Genomic DNA, 24869 nt, shown 5'->3' on the forward strand with positions numbered 1-24869 from the left:
GTAATACCCTTTAGTGAAAAAGAATATGAAAACAAATATATGTACATAAATGCATGACTGGGACATTGTGCTGTACATCAGAAACTGACACATTGTAACTGACTGCACTTCAATAAAAAATAAATAAGTAAAACATTAAAAAAAGAATTGTAACAAAGGGCAGATTGTCTATATACATAAAGTTATTTTACATATTATATATACTTAAACTATGTCTGTATTATTATAATTTATTTCAGAAGGGTCTTTATTTGAAAGCTTACTGAGAAGCATTTTGCTAGATACTTTAAATGTTACCTAATCTAACTCTATGGTATTGCTTTATACTTTGTTTTTATCTTTTGATTTCAGAATATAAATATTCCATTCCTGCTTTGTTTTTCTATGTGTCTAGGCCATACAAATCCTAAACTCAGTAAAATTACTCAATCATTTAATCCATTCACTCATGCGATAACCCTGTACTGACTGACTACAGATTTTCTTTTCTTCATTTAAGAAAATTTATCTATTTGTGAATTTAGGGGGAAAAAAGGAAAGAACAACCACCTTTCATCCACCTGCCATATGCTGGGGGCTACTGGAAGGGAACACAGAAAAGCGGGGTGTGGAGTGGAGGGACAGATGTACTCAGAGATCAGCTGCAGTGTTGTTCAGTGTTGTTCAGTGTTGTTCAGTGAATGTTCCAGCAGAGCAGCAAGCAGTGTACCCTGGGAGCTCCGTGGATAAAACAAGTAACTCAGAGGTGGCAGGGAAGATGTCTTCAAACGGCAAACATAGGAGCTTTGATTTGGGCAAAGGCTGGAGGGAAGGACATCCCAGGATGAAGACTGACAGGTACAAAATCCCGGCATCCTGGGAAAATGCAGTTCACACAGCATCCTCGAGCCTTTTGGGGAGCTGGAAGCATAAACTGTGTGTGGTTAGTGGTGGGGCATGAAACTGAAGTGCTGGTTACCCAAGGGAAAGAAACCAGACAGTTCTATAGGTGACTTCATTTTGTGTTTGTAAAGAAGATGCTGAAGAGCACTCTCTACCCCATTAGCATTCGATATAATTATTTCAACATAACTTGTTAGAGATTAGCTGCTTAATTTAAAAGAAAACATAATTAATTGGAGCAATGCATTAAATAATAATATTTGACATCATTAATGAGGGTATAATTACATGTGCTATTTTAAAACACCAGTATTTTCTCATAAAATGAAGCAAAAATTAACTACAAAGCACTTTAGCTACTTGACTAAATTCGTTTTGGAACTCACATTTCTGGCAATAATCACTCAAATGTAGAAAACCTATTTAAAATGTCTCCATTACCAACTCAAGGAAGTATAAGAAAAGTGGAGGAATATTTTCATAAGGAACAGGTAAAAGAGGGGGGGAAGATTCCCACTCGGTCCATATAAATTAAAAAAAAAACCAAAAAAACACTTCTCCCTCCTCTCAGACTTCAGGAGATTTAGAGAAAATGCCCCCAGAGAGCTGGCATTTAGCTGTAGGGTCCACAAGGGACCAAGAGATGCCCTATGTGAAAAGAGTTGGCCTTGCCTTGATCCAGAGGAGACACGATGGACCGACATCATGGCACACTTAGTAGGCGCTAGTCCTTAACGCGGTCTGCAAAGTATTCATTTAATTCTCAGAAAAGCCCAACGGGTTAAGTGCTATTAATACGCCTAATTTTTATAGGAGAAAAGTGCAAAGGTTAGGGCACTTGCCCAAGGTCATTCAACTACTCATTAGTAATGTCAGAACAAGCGCTGAAGTTTTGCTGACAATTCTGTGCTGGGAGACATTGCACACGGCCAACAGAAAGGCCAGGAGTTCAGTCGATAATACAGGAAGTCATTAAATGCAGACATAGACAGAATTTATTATTTGGTTTGAACGTCGCATTTTGATATATATGGCTGTTCTCTGCCGTCTGCTATCTGGCAAACAGCATCCATGGGAAATGAGGTTCTGGGACACTGCTCTGGCTTATTTAATTTTGGGAGAGTGACTAGGAAACAGAGTACAGCAAGTTCCTCTCAAAAAACTGTTGTTCCCAGGATGCCACCACTGACTGGCGACCTAGATGATGGTATCTGATTGGACAGTATTAAACTGCTACTTTTTGCAGGTCAAGAGAGGTCCAATATCAGCCATTTCCTATATGTGAACTTAATATTACTAGATCTTTCCATTGAAAGGTCACCTCAGCAAGGTGTGTAGAGTGGAGTGGGTGAGATGGAACAGGAAGACAAGTTGGAATGTTCTACCACCGACACAAGTCAGGAAAAATGACTGTTTTTATAAAAGCAATGTCTAAGGAAGAGGTGAGTAGGCGCCTGGATTGTCTGCAAACTAAGCTAGGAGACAACCAGGTGGACAATGAGGAAGAGAGAGGGAGAACCATCAGGACAACTCTGAGGCTTTTAGGAAAAGAAGCTGGGAACATTGTATGAGGTAAGACTTCTCCCACCACAAAGAATTACTTTGAAAGAGACTGTCTTCCAGTTTCTAGGGTTTATTCTATACGGTTGAGTGTGTGCTAATTCAAGAAACACACTCCTGGTTTCAAAGTAAACATGCAAAGAGAAAGTGACAAAACCCAGACTCCCAAAGTTGCAAAATTGAATTGAGCGCTTCTGGTGAGTGGGGGGTACGGTGAGCCTGCCCGCCACACACACTCAGCATCCCCGGCCAGCAGCTCTGGGTGCACTTCTTCCACTCAGGAGATGTTTAATCAGCTCCCACCAGGAGCCAGGCTCAGGGCCAGGTGCTGGGGGTGGGGCGAAGCACACGCCGTCTCTGTCCCTCCTTAGGCGAGAACATCAGTTCACTGTGCAAATACGGTGAGAAGGATGCAGGCGGTGACAGGCAAGGGAGGGGGTGCAGACGGGGGAACAGTAAGAGGGTCTTATCTGATTTCGTGTGTGTCAGTGTCCTGTATACGCACACATGCACACAGGCACGTGGACACTACACGTATGCAGACACCCATACCCACTACACATATACAAAGGCACACACAGTCACCCACACATGCACACTCATACACACGTGCACACACACTCATGTCCACATACACTCAGACCTACACCCACACCCCCACATACACACATGCACGCAATTCAAATGTACACACACACATACAGCCACACACACGCCACACTTGTGGACACAGAGACACACACGACCAACCATCGCCCCTAGCGCACCCCAAACAGGAACCTTCTCACTACTGTTCAGAGTGAAGCCGCCCCTGGTCCTCTTGCCACATAAAAATCATTCCTAAATTTCTCCATCCTCTGACTCCACGCTTGGAACGGTTACAGCTCTGCTTCCCTGTTTCTCTTTCTGTCCTGATAATTATATTAACAGTTAGGAACAACAGTTCCCATGAATGGCAGTTCCAGGTGAAGGGTCTTCAACTGGGAGGGTGTGAGTCCTGTGAATGGGCTGATTTCCTATTTTTATCATTGATATAGAGTTTGCTTTCCAATTTCACTTCAGTAAGGAAAGCCTTTACTGGTACCTGAAGCTGAGATTTAGCAAACTCTGAGATTCCATTGCCTTTGTTACTAGGGGAAAAAAAGAAAAACCAATTTCTGTTTTGAGTGTCTTGCGACAGGCTTCCCTTGCTGAAGGAGGCTCTGACTACGGCCGGGGCCAAGAGAATGTGTTGTTCCGCCTTCCTTTCTAGAGTCCACCTGCATCTGCTGTTTGCTCTCTGTTGCCTGCTCCCCAGATTTTTCCCAAATAAATTGAAGTTTTGTGGAAGGACAGTACAGGGCTCATGGACAACCTGGTAACTTCCCCCTAAGTGCAAAAGGCGATGTGGCTGTCGCCCAGAGCCACTCCTAGGTTCACCACTGATAAAACACGTGAAAACACACAGCGCAGCCAAATAAAGAGCATCTTCACGATTGCCCCAGGCAGGGCTGAGAAAAACTCCTTTTCTGCATCATTGGGAAAGAGTTTTCTGGAACAGAAAGCCAAAGGAAAGGGGTAATTTATTATGGGGATTGCATATTAATTAGTTTTCTGGAGCTCCTGGGGTAATGACAGCCTGCAACGTTTGTAATTGATTTGACCAGATTAAAAATGGATGCTTTGGTGCATCAGTGAAATTAGCAAGAGGCCAGGGAGAAGTGGGAGGAGGAAGTGTGTTACCTAAGAGATGAGAAGCAGGTTGGCCTCAGGCCAAGCCCCAGACGACACCTTCCCTGGCGCCAAAATTGCAGCAGGCATCTAAGACTGTACACTCAGCAGGTTAAGTTCTTTCCCCCAAAAGACCATGTGGGGTGGGTGACCAAATGTCTCCTGAGCAGCTCTGTAACGATTAGAGGAGCCACTCCCCCAAGGTCTTGCGAAGTCAGACCCCTGCCTCAATCCCCCCACCACTGGATACCGGTCAGGCCAACAGGATCAGCATAATTAAAAATCATCCATTTTGCAAAACGAGAGGAGGGAGCCCTTCTCCAGGGAGGGCTGACGGGCAGAGACAGGATGAAAGCGAGGAGGATGTAGAGAGGAAGCTGCCTCCTGCCAGACATACTCTCTGGCTGAACGTCCCCCTGCTGAGCCCTGCAGAGGGCCTCCTGTTCTTCAGGACCCTGGACAAAAGACTCCTGCTTTCTCTGTCTCACTCATGTCTCTACCAGGACTCCTGTGCTCACCTGTTGCCCCCAGTGGGACTGCTGTGAACTGGACCAGTACAATGACTCCTCGGGCAGGGGCTGGCAGCTAAGAGGTCCTGGGACTCAGACATCCCATCTCAGAGGCTGCCCACCATGCTGAGAGACCCATCCTTGGAGGTGGTAAGACGCTTCGTATAAACAGGAGGTTGTGGGTGGAAGATCTGGTCTGGAGATTCAGGGGAAGAATGAGTAAGATACCCCAATTCAAAGAGCTTATTAGTTAACATTTATCAGGCACTTTCCATGTATTAGGCGTTGCCGGTGGCTGTTTTTGTGTGACAATAGCAGAGTTCGACAGTTCCAAAAGAATGTATGCAAAGCTGAAATTATTTACTTGACTCTTTACAGAAGTTTGCCAAGCCCTGCTCTAGAACGAAACCCTAATCACAAAAGCATTTCCTATTCACAAGAGCACATGTGCGTTCTTTCTGCAGAGTTTCTTGAAAACGATGCTCTGTGGGCTGAGCTACTGAGCTCCGTGTTGAAATCAACCCTACCGGGGGGATGTTTTCTGCTTGCCTCAGGAGAGAGACAGTTTACCCTTTCCAGTGCTCTTTGTTTTTCCCCATCAACATGGAGTGGAGGTGGAAAGGGGGCTCAGCATAATGGGGTTGGCTCTGTTTTAAAATATAGATGCCTGTCATTAGAAATGTCACCATTTTTAGCTTTGACCTTGGGGAAAAGAATATGAGAAGAGAGATGCAAGTTGGTAAGCACACTGCACACAATGGAAGGGGGTAGGTACTGTGGGAGAAATATGTCTTAATAAGTGTGCCAGAGAAGTGGCCACAGGAAAGACACTCAACTATGGAACACTACGTGGTCCTCAGGCTCTCTGCCTGGGTATGTCTCTAATAGCTGACAGTTACAGAATGTAGATAAATGCTTACCGTCTTCCGGGTTCAGAGCATATGGCCGCCCAGGAAGGATGACACGTGTCTAACTGGACTGGGAGATGCACAGACGTGTGTGGGGTTCGTGCCTTATCATCACTTTCTACTTGTCCCTCCTCCAACACTGACAGGAGGGAGAGTTTCCAAGTATCTTTTCACAAGAAGATCTGTCACCAGAAGTCACTGATTTCATCCCCCACCCCCAAGAAGAACACTGCTGAATTTCCTACAGAAGAGATGGTTGTCTGCCTAGTCTCTTCTTTGTGAAAGAACAGCCAGCCAGGTCTGTGCCATACTTTCTGGCAATCTCTTTAGTTAAGCATCGGCACCTGTCATGCTGTCTACTTAGAAAATGATGCAGAGCTGGGCACCTGCCTCCTCCTTTCCTCCTGGAGCTTTGACTCAGGTTTTTCTTAGTCCACTGCTGGGAGACAACCAGGATGACTGAAGCACAGTGAGCATGGGGAGGTGGGGGTAGAGATTGGCCATGGACTTTCATATGTTTGAACAGATGAAAGTTTGGAATTCGGTAATTGACCCCTCTCTACCCTATCTCCTATGAACCCGGGAAGATTTTCTTAAGCCCAGTGAGCGAGATAAGTGGATAGAATCAGACCTTACATGCTTCTTCCTATTCCAGAAACTGAAAATTAATATTCATAATGACAACAAACAGTGTATCCCGACTGCCATGGTCACCATTGCGCCTGGCTCTACGCCACGTGATTAGCAAGCAACTACTCATTCAAACCTCTCAACAGCCCTAGAGCCCTAGAGGGAAGAGGTATCATTACATTGTAGAAATGAGGACGGTAGCTCAGGGAGCCCAAAGCAAGCTCGTATGAAGTAGCAGGTGAAGCCTGGTCGGCCACAGACAACGCCTCTTTGGCTCAGCACCAACAGCAACCACTCCCAAGAGGGGCTCTCTCCCACAAGAAGGGAGGCCCCAGGAGGAGTCAGTGCTCTTACATCTGGAGCAACATAATCTGAACGTAGTTCTGGGAGCCCACAGCATCGTCGTCTCTACCCCTGGTGTCCGAGACCCACTCTGATCCCCTGTTTCGCCTGGACTCCTGCCTTGAATCGTGGCCCAGGTTACTAGCTGCAATCTTTCCACCTGTCCCCCTGGGTGCCCTCCCTTGGGATTGGGCCCTGCCTCCCTCATGGTTCTCATCTGCTTGGACGGACCTGCTGAGTTATGACTTGGATCCAGGATGGCAGCTCCCTGCAAGCTGAATCTACAGGTTCCACTTTCCAAGGTCTTGAGTGTAAATGCTGTCCTGAATCAAACTGGAGTTCGCTACACTCTCTTCTACTTGGTGACAGAAGGGCCCCCAGCATTGATGGCAAGTAAACTTCTGTATTCTGTCTGAGAAAGCTGCTAGGATGACTCAGTAGAGCCAAGGGGTCACTTTGTTTTCTTCTTTACCAATTGCCTGGTGGTCCATGTGAATTACCTGATGGTGGAGGATGAGCGATGAGGAGGAAGTCAGGTCTCCTGTCGAGGTAAGGTGACATCTCAGCCCTGATCTCCACCCAGCTCTTAATGGTCATCCCCTCAGGAGCTCCTTTCTAACCTCTCCCTTAATCCAGCCTTTGAACACAGAGGCCAGAAAGTTGGAGGAAAGCCAGGGGTTCAATATCCTATGTGATCATTAATTTCTTTCTCATGGAAAACAAATCTGTATGTCAGTGCTGTGCTAACATTGCATCTTTAACATCATGGCAGTAGCTTCAGGCCAGCAAGCATTAATAAAACACACTGACTTGCACAGATGCGAGTCAGACACTGAAGAGAAAGCCCTGAGGCTCAGTGCTAATCCCAACCACTAATTCATTCCCTCCTCTTCTGTGGAATCTTCTATTTAAAAATAAATAAAATAATAAACTCCCATCAAATCGTGCCAAAGGACACACTGTGTGTCTCAGGGAAACTGGCACATCTGCCAGCCACGCTCTGGATACAGAGATGTGATTTGGCTCTGGGCTCGTCCCATTAAGGAGGCACGCTTGTGAGACCTAGATCTTATCGATGGTGACAGTGGCAGAGCCTGATGAAGTGCGTGCCCTGAGCAAAGAGTGGGGAGGCCCAAGATTGAGTTTATTCTTTTATTGCTATTAAAAGATTTTTAGCATTTAGGCTGAATGAAATTGTGGGACTTTTTTCTTTGGGAGTCAGGAACAAAAAATTCAAGACAGAAAAAAGCCATATATATATATATATACACTTTTTTTCTGCTTTGTATTTTTTATCTCATGTAAATTCACAGTCCTGATTATGATTTCTTAGTTTTCTGATTTGCAAAACACTAACAGTTGGCTTTGTTATTTGTCAGATAGAGCCATCTAAAGGAGTGACAAATACAGTTGTGGCGTTAGAGGTCGTTACTTGGAGTCACTCTAAAAAGCATTCGTAAGTTGTTGGATTGCTACCAATTAGGATGTCATAAGAGCTTATTTCTAAAGACCATAGGATGAATAGACCGGAGAGGAGCATATGTCGCTAGTAAAAGTAAAAGTAGGGATTCCTTCATTAAATTTTGTCTGTGATTGTATGCATGTATGTTTGTGCATTCTCGGTCATTGCATAAAATGAACTACACGATGTGGGTCGCATTAAAAAAAAGAAAAAAGAACAATTATGTCCTAAAAGTTAACTTTAGTCTGTGAAGGGGGCAAAGGGCCTCACTTCTTCTCCCCGCGGCTCCTCCCACACAGGGGGAGTGTCCTGATCCTGGGTTATTCAGCCCTTAACTGTCCCCCAGCTTCTCTCACTGGGGCCCGTTCATCCACTCTGACTCCCCCTCAGTAAGAACCAGGAACTTTTCTCAAATCAGGAGGAACAGACCGGACTCAATGACCCGCACAGGGGAAAGGAACTAGCCTTAATTTAGTCCTTATTATGTGCTGGTTACTGGTCCCAAAGCATTAATAACTATAAACTTCACAGCAACCCTAAGGTAGGTATTTTACTTCCTGTTGCACATAAGGAAACTGAAGTTGAGAGACACAGAGCCAGGAGTTTTCCAAAAGACCTTACTGTCTGAATTATAGTTCATTGAGGGCATTATGCTAAGTGAAATAAGTCAGATAGAGAAAGGCAAATATTGTGTGATATCACTTATATGTGGGAGCTAAAAAAATACAACAAGCTGTAACAAAAATATAACAAAGAAGCAGCAGACTCACAGATACAGAGAACAAACTAGGGGTCACCAGTGGGGAGGCAGGGATTGGCCACGTAGGGGTGGAGGAGAGAAGGTACAAACTACGGAGCATAAGACAGGCTCAGGGATGCATCGTACAACACGGGGCACATAGCCAGTATTTTGCAAGAACTGTAAATGGAAAGTAACCTTTAAAAATTATATAAAAATAAGAAACAAATATTTTAAATTATTATTTTTTCCTTATATTTAAATAACTCCTGAGACTGTTACCAAGCCTTCTGAAAAGGACTGGGAAATATCGGCGAAGGTGTGGCTCTCTGAAGGCACTTTACATCATTCTATAGGAAATAATGCATGTAGGTACATCAGGCTTCATAGTGAACAAAGCACTTCTGGAGTCTTATTGACTTGACCCTCATCACATATCTGCCAGATGGGTAGGGGAAGTACTATTCCCATTGTAGAGATTGGGAAACTGAGAACAGAGAGGGTAAATGATTCACAAGTTAAATAAGAGAAGAGACAAATCTTGAACAGGTCTTGCTTCCAAGTCCACTGTTCTTGGAACCATAACTACCATTGTTATGAGATCATAAAGACCCTTGTGTCTTGAGTTGCATTCTACACTTTTCATTAGGTTGGAGGCAATAAATAAATAACTAAATAACCAAATAAATAAATAACATCACAAAGAGAGGGAGGATAACCGGACATTATTAAAACTATGGAGTGGAGATTATTTAAAACATCTTTAAATGCATTGAACGCAAGTGGATTTTTTAAAAATGTTTTTTTCTCATTATGAATATCTTCCGACACTCAGTGAAAAATAACTAGATTACTAAACCCTTTACAGAATACGAAGAATTTTGTTCTGAAATCAACTCATCTGACTCAGCAGGAAAACAGGAAAGACCAACATGTCTTTGCCCCTACATTACATCCGCCAAGTTCTTAGAATGAAAAGCAAAAGATAAGGCTTTTCTCTGTCATTTTAAACACAGGGAAAATTAATTGCTCCTGCAGAGCTGAAAACTTTACATTTGAAAGGGAACCAGTGCAAAATGCTTTTTTCTTCTGTTCCCACCTGCGGAGACCTAGAGCTTGGCAGCAAATTGGAGCTTACACACAACGGTCACAAAGACGAATACCAGATCCCTTCCTAATTAGGGAGCAGAAGGTCTGTTAGACACCATGGTCAAAGGCTGAGCATAGGTAGAAGGGAAATGAGATGAAGTATATGATATTTGCATGTTTGAGAATGATTATCTTCACATGGTCTGCATATATATAACTAGGTCTACCTATTGACCTGCTAAGTGAGTATTGAAAATTAAATAAACAGGATGTGCTGATCATATGTCTATGGGTTTGTAACTGGCGTGGGAAGTGCTTCCACGTATATTCCTATCTTGTCTGCAATCACAGTAGGCAAGCTCACTATACCATAAGTAGCAGAATCCGATCCATTGAATTCATGACTGAGGAAAAGCTGGCCTAGGGGTTACTGTTGACCTAGGGTTCAGGCCTTGGGGCTTCCATTTTCAGATCTACAGTTGAGTCATTTCAATCAGATCAGTTTATCAGTCTGTTGCTCAGTTTTCCCCAACTGAAAAGAAGTGGGAAATGGGAATGCTTTCCTCTTTGAGTTCAGAAAGTCTATTAAAAAGGGACATGCCAGGGGACCTTGTAGGAATTCAGAGGTGCTCTTTGTGATTCAAACAAGCAACACTTCTGTCCGAGCTGTTATGTAATTACTGCAGTTGTCCTGACAGAGAGTCTGAGTTTTGGGCTGCACGACAGCTTTGGAGTCTACTTGTTCAGTTCTAGATATGCCTCTGTTGATCAGTATTAATTTGAGAAATCCGTTTCAATATCACTTAAGCCATTTTCTCATCTGAATGAGGACACAGGGATGTGAGTTTCACAGGGCTGTTGGCAGCATCAGATGTGAAAAGTGTGTACCAAAGCACTTACTAGCTGCAGTTGTGAGGTTTTTTTTTTTTTTTAAAGCTAAATGTATCATGCGGCAATTATTCAAATAAATAATCTGACCCGTCATTTTTCCATAGAAAGTCTTTCCATAGAAAGACAAAGTACAGGTGTTCCAACTCTTTTTGGACATAAGGGAGGGGTGGGGTCCCAGAGCTCAAATTGGGGAGTGCGTTCTGTGAGCTAGGACCTTAGGCTTGGAAGGAGGTCAGAGCTGGTGGTTATTCCAAAGAACATGAAGATGAAGAAGATCCAACAGTCCTAGGAGTGACAACCTGGAGACGGACCAAAGAATTAACCACCAGAAGAGGCCAAGCTGCCCCAAGTGTGATCACTGACGCAGTTAGAGACTCCATGGTTTAGTAAATAGGAGGGGAAGTAAAAGGTTGGAGAGAAGGAAAGGGGTCCCAGAGGAGCCAGACCACAGGCATGGCAACCTCTTTCCAAGCAGCCCTGTGGGGAGGAGAAAAAAGTGTGGGGAGTCAGTTTGTTCAGTTACAGAGAGTTAGTAATACCACTAGCTACAAGCCAGGGGGTTCAAGAAGGCGTGTTTTATGAATGTGCAACATTCCCAAAGCAGGACTTCCTATCAGAACCGTTGCCACGTTGACAGGTTGAGGTGAGGCTTGGTGCTTTTGAGTTTCTCAGCAGATAGATACTCTTTCGTGGCTCTGACCACAGAGCTGAGTGATGGGTGTCCTTAGGGATCATGGACACTGGGGACACTTCATTGTCTTTCCCCAATTCCTATTCAAAGGTCATTAAAAAAAAAAAATGACAGTGGCTTTCCTTGGTTTCATTTCTTGAGCTGACTTCCTGGTTAAGGCAGTCGAGGAAGTTTGTCCGATTTCATGGAAAGGTTCCAACAGCAAGCAAAACATCACCTGGGTTGCTGGGTGTAGCAAGATATGAATCAGTACACCTAGCCAACTAGCTGCTGGTTTCCGCAAGCAACTCATCCCATCTCTCTGTCAAAGCACTAAGAATATTCATATTTTAATATTCAACTGAGCACAAAACTTTGTTTGGAAACTTCCAGTGTTATTTCTGCAGCCACCTGGCCAGATTGAAGGATCAGCACCGATATTATCTTTGATGAAACAGTCATCTCTGTCCATCTGATACAGTCCCTATAGACAGGCAGGACCAGCATGCTCCTTTACCCCAGAGGGAATCGCGCTCCCAGTACTGTGCATCTTCAGTCTTCACGGTTTCTCCCACTCGCTTATTCATCAGATGCTTTTTTATTTTGCTTCCTCTCCGTTCTTGCTTTCAATATATCCATTTGAAATATGTCTGAAATAAATCTCATGGCTCCTAAGAATATGTCTGCTCATGTGCACGTGTGTACAATTCCCATCCTCAGGATTTCACACAAGCAATGCTTAAATGCCAAAGAGAAAGAGGACCTCCATTGTGTTTGGTTGTCTGCCTTTTTGGGCAGATATGATTTGCCTTTTTTCTCACCACAGTCAGATGCAGGCTGGGGATTCTCCTTCCGATGTCCTTTCTGAGGCAGAAAGAAGGTAATGGAAAAGCTTAAATCCTGCCTCTGCCTATTTGACCTGCAACATGTGACTTAAATTCTATAAGCCTCCGATTTCATCCTTGTAAACTGAGGATGAAAAATAAGATAGAGCAAGAGGATTGCATTCAGTCCATAAAAAGCACTGGATGTAAGAGGCTATAAATTGATTCCGTTTCCCTTCCTTTTCTGACTGGGCTCTTTGAAGACTATTTAAGCTCTTGTTGTTCAATTACAACCATGCATCTCTTAATAATCAAAGATTGCTGTCTTGTTAGAACAGGGAGTCTCCAAAGCACTGGAGTCTGAACAGGAAGGAGTGGGTGAACACCATGGAAAGAAGAGGGGAGATGTTGTTTTGCTGCCATTGTTCCAAAGCAGGAACTTGCAGGCAGCGGGATGGCCTGTTTTCCTGGGTTATTAGCCCAGACAAGCCGGCAGGGGCTGCCAAGGCAAAAAATGATGCTGGTCTCTTCTTTATGAATTCCCTGAGAAAGTGGGACAAACTTAGCATGGGTCTAGCGCTGCAAGGATCTCAAGAGATGATGGAGCTTAGACTTTGGCCAGTTGAGAGAAGGTATGCGGAGTGCTTGGTGCACAGCAATTGCGGTCAGCATCTGGGACAGCTGAGGTAGAAGAGGAGAAGGCTGTCGTTGTAACTGTTGTTAGAAGTTATTTGTCTGGAATTAAATCACGGCAAGGTTTGGTAGCATTTTTTTTTCCTGTCTCCAGGCTCTCCCTACACATCAGATCTAGAAAATCTAAACAGATATCTTAAGAAGTGTGTCTCTCGTGATTTTTGGACTGTGCCCCCAATTTCTTCTCTAAAATTGCTGAACATTAAGTCATCTAGAGCATCTCATTCAGCTTCGTCATCTCATCTCTTAGACGGAAATGTCTACAAATTCCTTTCTAAAAGAAGGAAGCTGAGGCTCAGAAAATGACCCTGATTGCTGATCAACGGCGTTCAGAGGCTCTGAAGCAGGAGGAGAAGAGGCTTGATTCTGGAATCTCCACACGGAGCAGCTGCAGCATCGCTGCCATGGCTTCAGGGACCAGCATCACCACGGCCACTGGGAAGATGCAGGCGGTGGCTTTTTGATGACTGTGCCCTGACCCCCTACTTCTTCTGCTTTCTTCTTCTAGCACACCTCTCTGACTTCTCCAGGAGGAAGTCTGGGGAACTGACTATTAGAAAGTCCAAGAGTTGTTCAAGTACAGTTTCATAGAGTTCAGTCTGCTAAGCTCAAATTCAGGAGCATTTATCACCTTGCCACCAAGGCGGCTGACAGCCAGGATACAAATGCTCCAAAAAAATCTTTTAAAATGATGCTTGCTCCTTGAAACTGTGTGATTTTAAAAGCCTTGCATCTGGAGCATTCTAAACTGTGGGCCATGGTGGGCATGCCACTTTCTTTCATTATCTTCTGTTAAAAGCACAGGCCACTTCATTAAAAAGTATTTTAACTTTTCTGTTCTTCTTTCTTTCTGAGATGGCCTCTTATGTTCTCCACATCTATTTCCTGTCACCATGCCATTAACTTGTGTCACCCCACCCGTCTCAACTCAGTTCACTGACCCTGCTTTTTAGCAGTTTTGTTGGCTACAAGCTTAGCTACAAACCAGGCAGTGTGATGCCACAGAATGAAGATTTTCTCTTTTTAATGAACTCCCAGGGTGAGCGGAAATCAACTTAATGCGGTTTTAGATAGTCATATTTCTTTACAACATCCTCTCTACGGTTCCTTTACACACCTGTATTTCTTAAGCGTTAACGCTCACTAGATCTTAAGGCACTTAGAATTCTGTTGAAGCTGAATGTGTATCGTATATAATACACTTTTGGGAAATTGGACTCTTCTTCCATGATTTCTAGCTACTAATCTGAAAGAATCCCCTTGGCTCAGTGCTATGAAGAAAAGTTATAAAGGGTTTGCTAATTGCTTTACAAACAAGACTTCTCATCTGGAAAGGCCCAAGAGGGTGCAGTCTTGTGTGGCTTGGTTGGCTGTATGAGAATCTTGCACCATGAAGTTGGTGGCAGCTGTAGATGCCCTCAGTGACCCTGCTGTGCTTTAACTTTCTCTTATGACTATTGAACAAAGCCACCTGCACTCTGCTTCTGCCCCTGTCCCTCTGCTTCCTGATTGCGTGTGCATGTATTTATTTTTTCAGCCTCACCAGATGCCTGGTGTTCTTTAACCTCATCTGGTGTCACATCCCGACTTCCCTCTCTGATCGTGTACTAGACGAGCCAAATCGACACTTCAGCATCCTGACAAACTGTGAGACGTACAGCATCTTACGTCCCTTGGATAACGCCCTCACAGCACGATCTAGATCTAGACACTATGAAACGCCAAGATACGTGCTTACGTTTCTGTGATGACTGCGATTTTGTTTTTCCCTATTATAACAGGCTCTAGACTCACTGGAATCTGCCCTTCTGGCATTCACAACAGAGGTAAGAAATTTGCATCTAAGCGCTAGATCAGTGCCTCAAATCTTTAAATTCAATCCTATCCATTTCCTCTGCTTTTAAGTACATCGGTTAATTTATTTTCCCTCTGCTTTTGTACCAATGTGTATCCTGTTTCTTCTGAATTCCTATTTGTCTTTGTTTGACATCACAGATGAGAAAACTGAAGCTAAAATCCCTGGCACCGAAGCCCCACCTAGCCCTCACACATTTTGCCATTTTATCGCTCTCCTGGTTTTTCAGAGTCTGGCCTCCCCTCATCGGTTTACTCACGTGAAAAGGGCCCATCCCAAGTAAAATCCCTTCACTAAAATATCAAAGATCGTTACTGAAAAGAAAATGAAAATTATCAACTGTAAGCTGGCATCTTTTATTTTTAACCTTTTTTTTTAAAACTCTTGTTTCTACTGCTGCCGCATACAGAATCCCTCACTCCTGGGGTGGCCACTAAGTTGAAATGCTTACTATAAAATTCAGAAGGTTATTCTCACCCACCTAGCAGGAGAGTTGACTTGTAAAAGGCAGAGTTAGCAGACTGCCAGCTCTGGGTGAGAGGGAGACTGAAGTGCCAGCGCTTTCAACCTAGCCTTGAAACACGTGCTACGCCAGTGTTATTCAGACTATGACCAATGTGGGCAAAGAGAAATTGAGGGCTGAGTAAAACTTCAATTAGTTCTAAAATTTTGATGACCATTTGTGATTATGAAACAGAATTTGCCCACTCCTAAGAAATGGCTAAAACCTAAATCCTTACTGCATGAGACGGAAGTGTTTTTGTTGCAAGACTGTTCTCTCAACGCGTCACTCCTCCCAGTCCCAGTGCCAAACTCCACATCACAGCCACACTCATACAGTCGACGTCTCCCATGTGTGCTTTGCTCTCTAGCTTCAAGCCTTTGCATATTTAGGTGTTCGTGTATTTGTACATCATGAGTATATGTTCATATATGTAGATGTTTTTCATCAAACAGTAGCTCCGTCCTCTATCTTGCCTAACTTTTATTCATCCTTCCAAATTCTCTTCTGATGTCCCTTCTCTGAGAAGCTGTCATGATTCTGCAGCCCAAGCCTCATGGGGACATATTGGAACAAGCATAACTCTGTTATAAAAATTTTGCCTTATGTAATGCTCTGAATGTCTTTTCTCTGCAGTACAATCTTTCTCAATGAGTGCCTTGATATAGCATCCAATTTATTGTTGATTCATCAGTGCATAGCACAATGCCTTCCTTGGCAAACAGTCAGTGCTCAATAACTGTTTGCTGGAAGACTCATGAAAGAAGTGGACGACTATTGGATTAACCACCACTTCCCCTACCTGGTTTTGCTTGCAGAAACAGGAGCCCGATTTATACACCTCCTTTAAGGGCGTGATCAATGCCATATTGACATAAAGTAAGCATTTCTCGGGCCATCAGGGGACGGCATTTGGGACTTAGGTTCAACAAACAATTCAGAAACAGTAAGTGAGAAAGTGATAGATAGGCATTGATCATTGTCACTATAAAAAAAAAATCTATTGTCCTTCATTTGACAAGATGACTCTTCTAACCCGTTCAGTGGAGTGTGTATTTTGAGCCATATTCTGGCTATGAGAAGGTAAATGGTCTCCTTCATATGTTTAGAGCTATAATGAAAGGAAATTGTGGTTTAAAAGTGTAGAAGGAAGGTAAGGAGAAGGGCAGAGGAGGAAGAGAAGTTTCAGTGCAATCCTGGGGGAGGGAAAGATGGCTGAGGCAAGGTCATCTGGAGGTCAGGACAGTAACCATGAAAATAAAAATGGTAACTGCTGAGAGATAGCAAACACTTGGTTACATGCCAGGCCTAGAAGTAAGCACTTCATGTATAGTAACTAATTTAATCTTCTCAACCATGGGAAGGGTTATAGCATAGGGAGGTAACCCACCCCAAAGTAACTCAATTAACCCAAGTAACCCAAAGTAACCCACAGCTGCACAGGAAGAAAGAGGCAGAGCTATAGGGTTTGAACCTGGGCAGGACAACCATCACCTCCAATTACTGCACATGAGGGACGGGGGAAAGGGAGGTGCAGACGGACACAGAGCAGAGCCCTCTGATGAGGACGACAGGCAGTGACATAAGGTTTTAGTGGAAGAAGCTGAAGTTTGCTTTGGGAAAGAAATGCAATAATTAGCTCTGAGTACATGGGATTTTCCCCTTAGTTATATTGAGTAAAGAAAATTAAATACTATTTATCTAACCTTGGTCATCCACCTCAACCCTTTGCACTCTACATTTCCTCCTCAGTTCCTTCTCATGGAGCCAAGAAGGTAGAAGTTGATTTCATTTGCCTACATTCACTTCTCTGGCCAATTGTATCAAATGCCTATTGGAGAAACACTCAGTTTAGTTAAGTGTTACCTCCAAAAATGCTATCGTAGGTTCATTTGCAATGTGGCATAATAAAGTGTGGAGCTCTGAGTCAAAGGAGTTGGAGTATCACATGTTGTATGACTTTGGGTCATTCAAACAACCCTTCTGACTCTTTGATTTCGCTTCTATAAAATGAGAAGTGCGATTTCGGCTCTCTCCTGGGGCTGTTGGTGAATATCACGTGGACTATTATATCAGCGAACATCCCCTAAACTTTGAGGAGATGATGTAAAGTGTTACACCAGGGCCTGTCACTGGTGTGTTCATTCACTATTCACTCAACAGCCATTTAAGTGACTCCCACAGTGCACCAACTCATTACATGTGCTGGGGATTGCACAGTGAACAACTTAACAAGTCCTCTGCTCCGAGGAGAACAAATATTCACACAAGGTGGTGAAGGGGAGAATGACAATAAACAGGTAAAAATGCAATCATTTGAGAGCCTAATCAGTGCCATAAAAATCAAAATACGGAGACATTTTTAGTTGTTTTTGCTATACCATATGCCAACCCCTAGCACTGACTGATCGTGGAATAGTTAGACAAATAAATTGTCCTTTCTAGGCATCCTTATCACAGTGGTATAAAATCTGGGGGGAGGTGCTGCACTGTTGAGAGCCCACTGTAACCCCCACTCCTGGCACCTGGGAGGCACCTTGAACACATGCTTACTGAATGCTCCACTAAGTGGATAGCAGTGACTGATTGTTTCCTGATGTCCTCTTGCCCTGAAATATTTACAAGGGAGTTACGCCACTTGGAATTAAAAGGTAAAATACAGCTTCCATGAGTCCAATCTCTTGATTTCAGTGGAGGTAGTTCAGTGCGTTAGCATGAGGGGAAACTGAGTAAGACGGCCCAGGACTTAGTCTCAGCTCATACCAATTACCATAGCCAAGTTACTTAAACTCTTTGCACATCTAGTTTCCCATCTATAACACAAGGGTAGTAAAAGTACCTTAACTCATGGGATTGCGATAGTGTGATAGGAACTAATGCAAAAAGCACTTAGAATAGTTCCCGAGCACACTGAACCTTCAACACGTGTTGGCTATTATAGATTTTCTTCCTTCCGCCATTCGTCCCTCCCTTCCTCCCTTCCTTGCTTTCTTTTGTAGATGGGAAAACTGAAGGTCTCTAGTTCCTTTGCCAAATATCATAGCAAGTCAGTGGAAAAACAGCTAGAAATCAATATGCTGTTTGGTTTTTCCTTCTACTGCAACCTACAGCCATAAGTTCGGGTGCCCCTCTGGGCTTGGAATATTTATTTATTTTTCAAATGGATCAATCTGGAGAGCAAGTAGCCCTTCTTTCCCACATACAACTCAAAACGAAAGAACCTCTGAACCTCGGGCAGCTGTCCACCTCACGGTTATTTTGGTTTCTGTCTTCATGCAAATCTGTGTCACCCAACGAGTGAGAAATGCTCTGCGCATCAAGGTGCCCGCATCGGGGACACACAGGTAGGAGTCTGTTGTTCTGATTACTGGGAATAATCTTAAAAATTACCTCTTGTTAAAACTCTACCATACAGCAGGCCCTAGGCCAAGTAGTTTATACGTAACATTTAATTCTCATAACAAATACATGAAATAGTTATCACTCACATTTTAAGTTTGAAGAAAAGCAGTTATGTAAGTTGTCTAAGCATCACTCAGCGAGTTTCAGGTCCACCGTGCCACCTAAACATTGGCGCTTGCCGTCTACCTCTACAAGGATTTCATCACGAGCTGCTGCAGCCACTGACCTTCAACACATCCTGAAAGGCGTTCAGGGTGGAGATCAGGAATGGGGCACTCTGTGCCCTGGGAAAAAGTGGTGGAACAAGCCTTCAGATAGTTAGATATTTTCAGGAGATTTTCTGAGCCCAAATTTTTGCATCTCCTCATATCTAGAAAAGCACTAAAATCATTAATGGTGACATCTGATCCTCATGACTAGCAGCAAGCTTCTGCCAAAATGTGTGCTTGGCTGCATGTATCCCCCCCACTTCATTAAAATCATATATAATGCTGAGTTCCCCCGCCTCTTCAGAGTAGTTCCTCAGAGCTATATGAGACGCTGTCTCCCGGGCTCTAGTCCTCATTTCGCCCCAAGTAAATCTTCACTCACAACTTTCACATTGCGCATTTTTTTCCAGTGGACAATCAGGTCTCAAAGCCCGTGTGTTTTCCTCTAGAAAGCACTGCACAGACATAATCACATTCCTAAGATAATTATTGTGCCATCCTCATGATCCATAGAGAGCTTTCTAAACATTTATTTTTAATTTATTTTATTTATATTTTGGGGGGCGGGGGGGGGAGTAGTTAGGTTTGGTTATCTATTTATTTTTCACAGAGGTACTGGGGACTGAACCTAGGACCTCGTGCCTGCTAAGCATGCCCTGGACCACTGAGCCATTAGAGGTTTCTAAAATTTAAAATATGCAAATCTTGCCACTCGGGGGGCATTATGGCTAATATAAAATATGAATACTTCCCAGCCCCTACACACACCAAACCCTTTGCCTTGAGGAGGGGATGGTGACTTCCCTTACTTGTCACACGGAGGGAAAATCAGGACTCTTGTTCAGTAATAGGCAGTGGTGGTGAGCTCTCCCCAGCAGTAACTCCCATGGCTTCCTGGCCATGTCACAAAGGAGATATCTGGTATTACCCCAAGAGCTGGGTGCTTGAGCCGGAGTCATGGTGGCAGCAACTAGCGCGGTGTAAACATTTAAAGCTCTAATCAGACATCCAGTCATTGGCTTTAGAGTTGCTTTTCCTCTTGATGAGGAAATATGCAATTCCTTAGGGGTGGATGTCAAACGTTTATAAATAGAAAAGCATCTGAAATATCTGTGAGCAATACTTATTTATAGGAATCATTTATCCAGAGTCTCGATGCGCCTTCCCAGCCCCAGTATTTATCTGCGGCATTCTCTCTCACCGCCTAGCACCCATACATCCACGCGGTCTTCCTATTTATATGCACGGAGCCTGTCTCTCTAATTGTTCTCAAATCTCTAACTAGTGGGTACAGTCATGCACCTCCTGCCAGATGGCAGCACGTGTGTCTCCACGGCTTCTGACCCTACCCGCAGTAAACCTATCAGCACATCATTTGTCTGCTCATTCATGGTTCCTCCCCGCACCAGTCAGCAATTACACTTGCTTCCGTCTACAGTCTCCAGCCACATCAGTGTGGGGTTCTCTCCTTATGCAGTGAGTTTTCCACATCCACCTTTTCGCTTGCTTCTGACCCTTTCGTGAATGTCTGCGTGTATGCACGTCCTCAGCACAACTGACTGTTGTTACCTAAGGCTTGTGGCCAGATTGGCGAAGAGAACGTGTGCTTTGGAGTGCGGAGATGTGAGCTCAGACCGAGCACTCAATTTTATGACTGTGCCGCTTTAGGCTAATTTTGTAAACTATTTAAGCCTCTTCATCTGTAGGACCTGATTAGTAGTACTAATCTTAACAATCTTTCTTTCTTTCTTTTTTTTTTTTTTGGAGGCTACGTTATAAGTTACACTATTTGCCTATAAATATGCAATAGACCTTCGTAAGAACTGATTTACATAAATAACATTTTCTAAGCACTTACTCTGTGCAGGAACTATGGTTTGTATTTTTCAACTCACTTAATCTTCACATGACTCTAAGAGGTAGTTACTGTTGTTATTCCAATTTCATAAAATGAGGATAAAACAGAACGCCATAGAGGCTGGCAACTTGTACAAGAACACACAACTAGGAGAAGGAAGCAAAATCATAAACCTCATTTTTCCAAACCGAAAGTGCCAAAAAGGACTCTTAATTGCTGTATCCTCAGCATCTAGGACAGTGTGTGGCTCTGAAGCTTTGATCTGACATCTGTGAGCCACTGCTATGTCTGGAGTTCCATCATATTTATCCTTTGTCATAATTAATGACCATATACTTGGTTTGACCCTGTGGCCAAACCTGACAGTTAACTCATACGTGCAAATGAATGCTCTAGAATTAACCATTTCAAACACATCCATCTCTTCTCAGAAACATTGATGGCATATTGAGGACACTGATAAAGCTAATATAGTAAAAAAAAAAAAAAATAATGTTTTTGGTATGCTTGCTATAAGAGAACACACAATATTAATAACTTAATATATATCATTGTATTTGACTTTTACAACAACCCTATGAGGTAGGTAACAGTGTCACCTCAATTATATAAATGGGGAAACTAAGAAACAGAGAAGTTTAAGTAATTTTCCCCAAACCACAGGGATAGTAACTGCTTAAGTCAAGATTTGAAACCTGGTATCCTGTCTCCAAAACTTCCTTACAGTTGAGCTTGTCACTAAACATCTTTAAGCTTCATTTCAGGTTATCAGCATAATGGGATAATAATGTTGGCTAACTCTCCGTGTTATGAGAATCTGATGAGATACCGTGCTCTTGAGACAGTCCTTGGCACTTAGAAGAGTGACTTCTGCATAGATCAGGCATCATCATTTGTAGCTGCTAGAGTCAGTTCAAGCTTCCTGAGTACAGACATCATAGCGAGTTCGTTTTCATGTCCCCCGCAGCACCCAGTGTGTTGCTGTCTACGGCTGATGCATAGTAAATGCCTTTGAATGAAACTGAACAGAGAACGGGAGGTGATCAATGGGGATTAGATCCCCTGGGAGGAATTTAAGGGCAGTGGCCTTCAGGAGTATCTGGGGGCTTGGGAGAAAGGTAGTGTTCCTTTATAAGTCCCTCTCCATCCATGCAATAAAGTCAATGAACTTCCAAAGCCTTCTTAAGAATCTCCATCACTTGCAATTCCACTGACTTCCCTGATGATAGGAGCAAGACTTGACACAGCTTCCTAATCCCCACTCCCCCGACAGATGGGCTGGCTGGAGGGGTGAGAGCAGCCAATGCCGGGGAACAGGTAATCAAAGAGCCCCTTAATGAACCCATTCTGCCCACGGGAGACACAGGAAGCACAGAGATTTACCTGTGGCAGGCGACAGGCCTGTTAGCATGCTCAGAAGCACAAGAGAGGATGTTCATCTGGACACGTGGGTATCTACATATGCATAAATGACCACACACTCGCAGAGGAAAAGAACCGTCAGTGATGGTGGAGACTGCCCCAGATCGAGCTCCCTGAGTTTGGTTGTTGAACAGCAAGCTCTGCTGCAGAACAAGGTACAAAAGCATAATTTGTGGTCATGCAGTGCCAACATCCCTGGATGACAGCATAAAACATCCATAAATCAGACCCTAAGGAACAGCCTCTGTGCTTTACAGCTGGGTCTAACTCTTCCTCACTTCTCCGCTGGTAGGAAACAGGAATACATTAAAAATACACGATCAAGAAAGAGGAAAACCGTTTTCTTAACAATTTCCCTTGCAGAAAGGGAATGAAGAGAGAGGGGCTGTCTGCTGTAGTTGTGATATTAGTAACAATGATGCCTACAATGCACTGAGAACTCACCGTGTTCTAGGTGGGGAGCTCAGAGCTGTGTATACGCCATCTATACTTCTAAAATACGGCCCTGTGTAGACTTCACTGCTTTCCCTTTAAGGATGGCGAACTGAAGTTCAGAGAGGCTTAGTAATCCACCCAGAGTTCACAGTTGATCTGTAAACCTCTGGGCTCTCCAGCCCCCACATTGATGATCAAGGTGCAGCCAAAAGACCAGACTGAGGCAAAACTCAGAAGCAGACACATGATCATGTACCACTAGTTTCAACTCTGGATTTAATTGCCTCTCTAACAGTCCTGGATGCAAGGTCTCATCATCTTACTTTACAGAGAGCAAACCTGAGCTCAGAGAGTGTCTGTAACTCATCCAAGGTGACGTTTGCTAAATGCTGGAGTGGAATTTGGAATCGAGAGTGTTTGACTCCAAGGACTTATCAGCCCTAGAACTTCAAGAGGATGAAGGTGTAAGCCAGCATTCTTCCACACGTGCACCCACGCCTTCAAATGCTCCCCACCACCCGTGCACCCTTCTGGTACATTTCTGCCAGCTGTCCTGTCCCTTCATAGCTTCTAAGCTGACTTTCTCCAACCCTGGTATGGTTGGTCGAGCCTCCCAGGACAATGCCTATGCCTTAGCCCCCTCCCAGGATCGAAACTGTCTAGATGTCAGAGTATTTTACCAAACCCAAAAAGCATTGCTGGTAGCAATGTTTGAACCCAAAGGACTGCATCTCAAGTAGTATGAATTTTGACACAGCAGCTGTTCATGGGAGATGGATTTGGGGGGAAGGAGCTAAAGGTCCTTTTTACCCTAATACCACTTTGGTGTGAGGACAACTCTCTTTTATAGAAAGAGAGATCTGACTTTAACGCAGACTTCCTGCCCTGTTCATTTTTGTACCCCAGTATCTGGACCACTAATGCTCAATTAGAGCCCATGAACTTTCTTTGTATGGGGGAAATGTCTGGGCCACCACTGCCTGTAAAGGACCCTGCCTTGGGTGTGACCAGAGCTGCTCCAGGCATCCAAGGTGACTGGCAGTGCTAGAAACATCTATTCATGGATTTGTCAAAGCTGGGCCAGGTATCAGCTCTGCTGAGAAACATTCTCCAGTGCAATCGTTAGGGTTAACTCCTCCCTACTCCACACCTTGGAACTCGCCCGCGCTAATGAGTGACACAGCACAGCAGAACGGGAAAACGGCAGGCCCTGGCAGCAGTGGGGCTTGCTCTGGAGTCTGTTCTACCACTTGGAAGCTGTGTGACTTTAGGGAAGATAACTAACCTCTCTGAGGTGCTGAGTCTTCTCTGAGAAATGGAGAGATAACATTATTTAGGGACACACACACACACACACACTCTCCATCCCAGGCACTCAGAATCCCCCTGCCCTATTCCCATTCCCCTGTTCTCCATGGCGCTTGCCCCTCCCTACATCCCACAGACTTGACTTACATTTGTTACGTAGTCTGTCCCTGTCATGCCCACTCCTGCCTAAGCACGTAAGCTCTCAGAGCACAGGAGGCTTTGTCTCTGTGTTTACTGTTGTATCCAAGGGCCTAGAACAGTGTCCCGGACATAGTAGGTTCTCAGTGAATGTTTGGTGAATGACTGAATGAGTGAGTGGTAGTTACCACACTGTAGTTTAGTCCGCCTCCTCACGCACACACGTACATGCACACACACACGCACACACTTACTTCCCTGAACCTGCACACCTGCAGGCTTTGACCTCAGAACTCCTTGAGGTTAGAATCTGTTTTGTGTTTCTCTCTGGCCCCAGGGTTCAAAACAGTGCCTGGCACAGCCTTAAGGAAACACTGGTTTGGGCTGGGAGACTGTCTCCCAGGGCTGTTCTCCAGGGCGCCATCCCCACCGAGGTTTAACAGGCTCTGTTAAACCTGATTTTTCAGTGCTTTGCTTCACTCTAGTATTTCCTTTTGAGCAATTATGTCTCCACTTTCATTCTGAGTTTTTGCCTTTTTTCCTTGTTATACCCTCATCTCCCACTAAACCACATGCCTCCCTCCTGGAGATCTGTGTTGAAATCTGTGCTACGGGCATTGTGTCACCAGCATGGGCTTCCGTGATACTTGCCAGAGTGGTGTCGGGGGAGCCCAGCCTCTGTATAGTGACGAGAAGGTGTTACTTGGGCAAAATGAACAGGGGGAACTGGAAAGATTATCCTGGAAGGATGGGAAAATTCTGGCTAGGGCTCATAGTCAAGGCAAGAACCTAAGATTACAGTGCCAAAAATATATATATATATACACATAT

At 44.1% G+C, this 24869-nt stretch overlaps 1 protein-coding gene across 6 annotated transcripts in view; it reads right to left on the reverse strand.

Annotated features, from left to right (window-relative positions):
• Window positions 1-24869, reverse strand: part of AGBL1 (ATP/GTP binding protein like 1) — a 702585-nt gene that overhangs the window by 114001 nt on the left and 563715 nt on the right. Inside the window, exon 23 of one of the 6 annotated variants that reach the window (XM_032469253.1) lies at window positions 22156-22300. The exons of the other annotated variants lie outside the window; for them this stretch is intronic. Coding sequence (XP_032325144.1) covers window positions 22171-22300 — 130 coding nt within the window. The 3' untranslated portion in view covers window positions 22156-22170. Of the gene's footprint in view, window positions 1-22155; window positions 22301-24869 lie in introns of those variants that run through there. 6 annotated transcript variants of the gene reach the window in all.

The sequence above is a fragment of the Camelus ferus genome, chromosome 27 (assembly GCF_009834535.1).
Source record: "Camelus ferus isolate YT-003-E chromosome 27, BCGSAC_Cfer_1.0, whole genome shotgun sequence".
Taxonomy (NCBI): Eukaryota; Metazoa; Chordata; class Mammalia; order Artiodactyla; family Camelidae; genus Camelus; species Camelus ferus.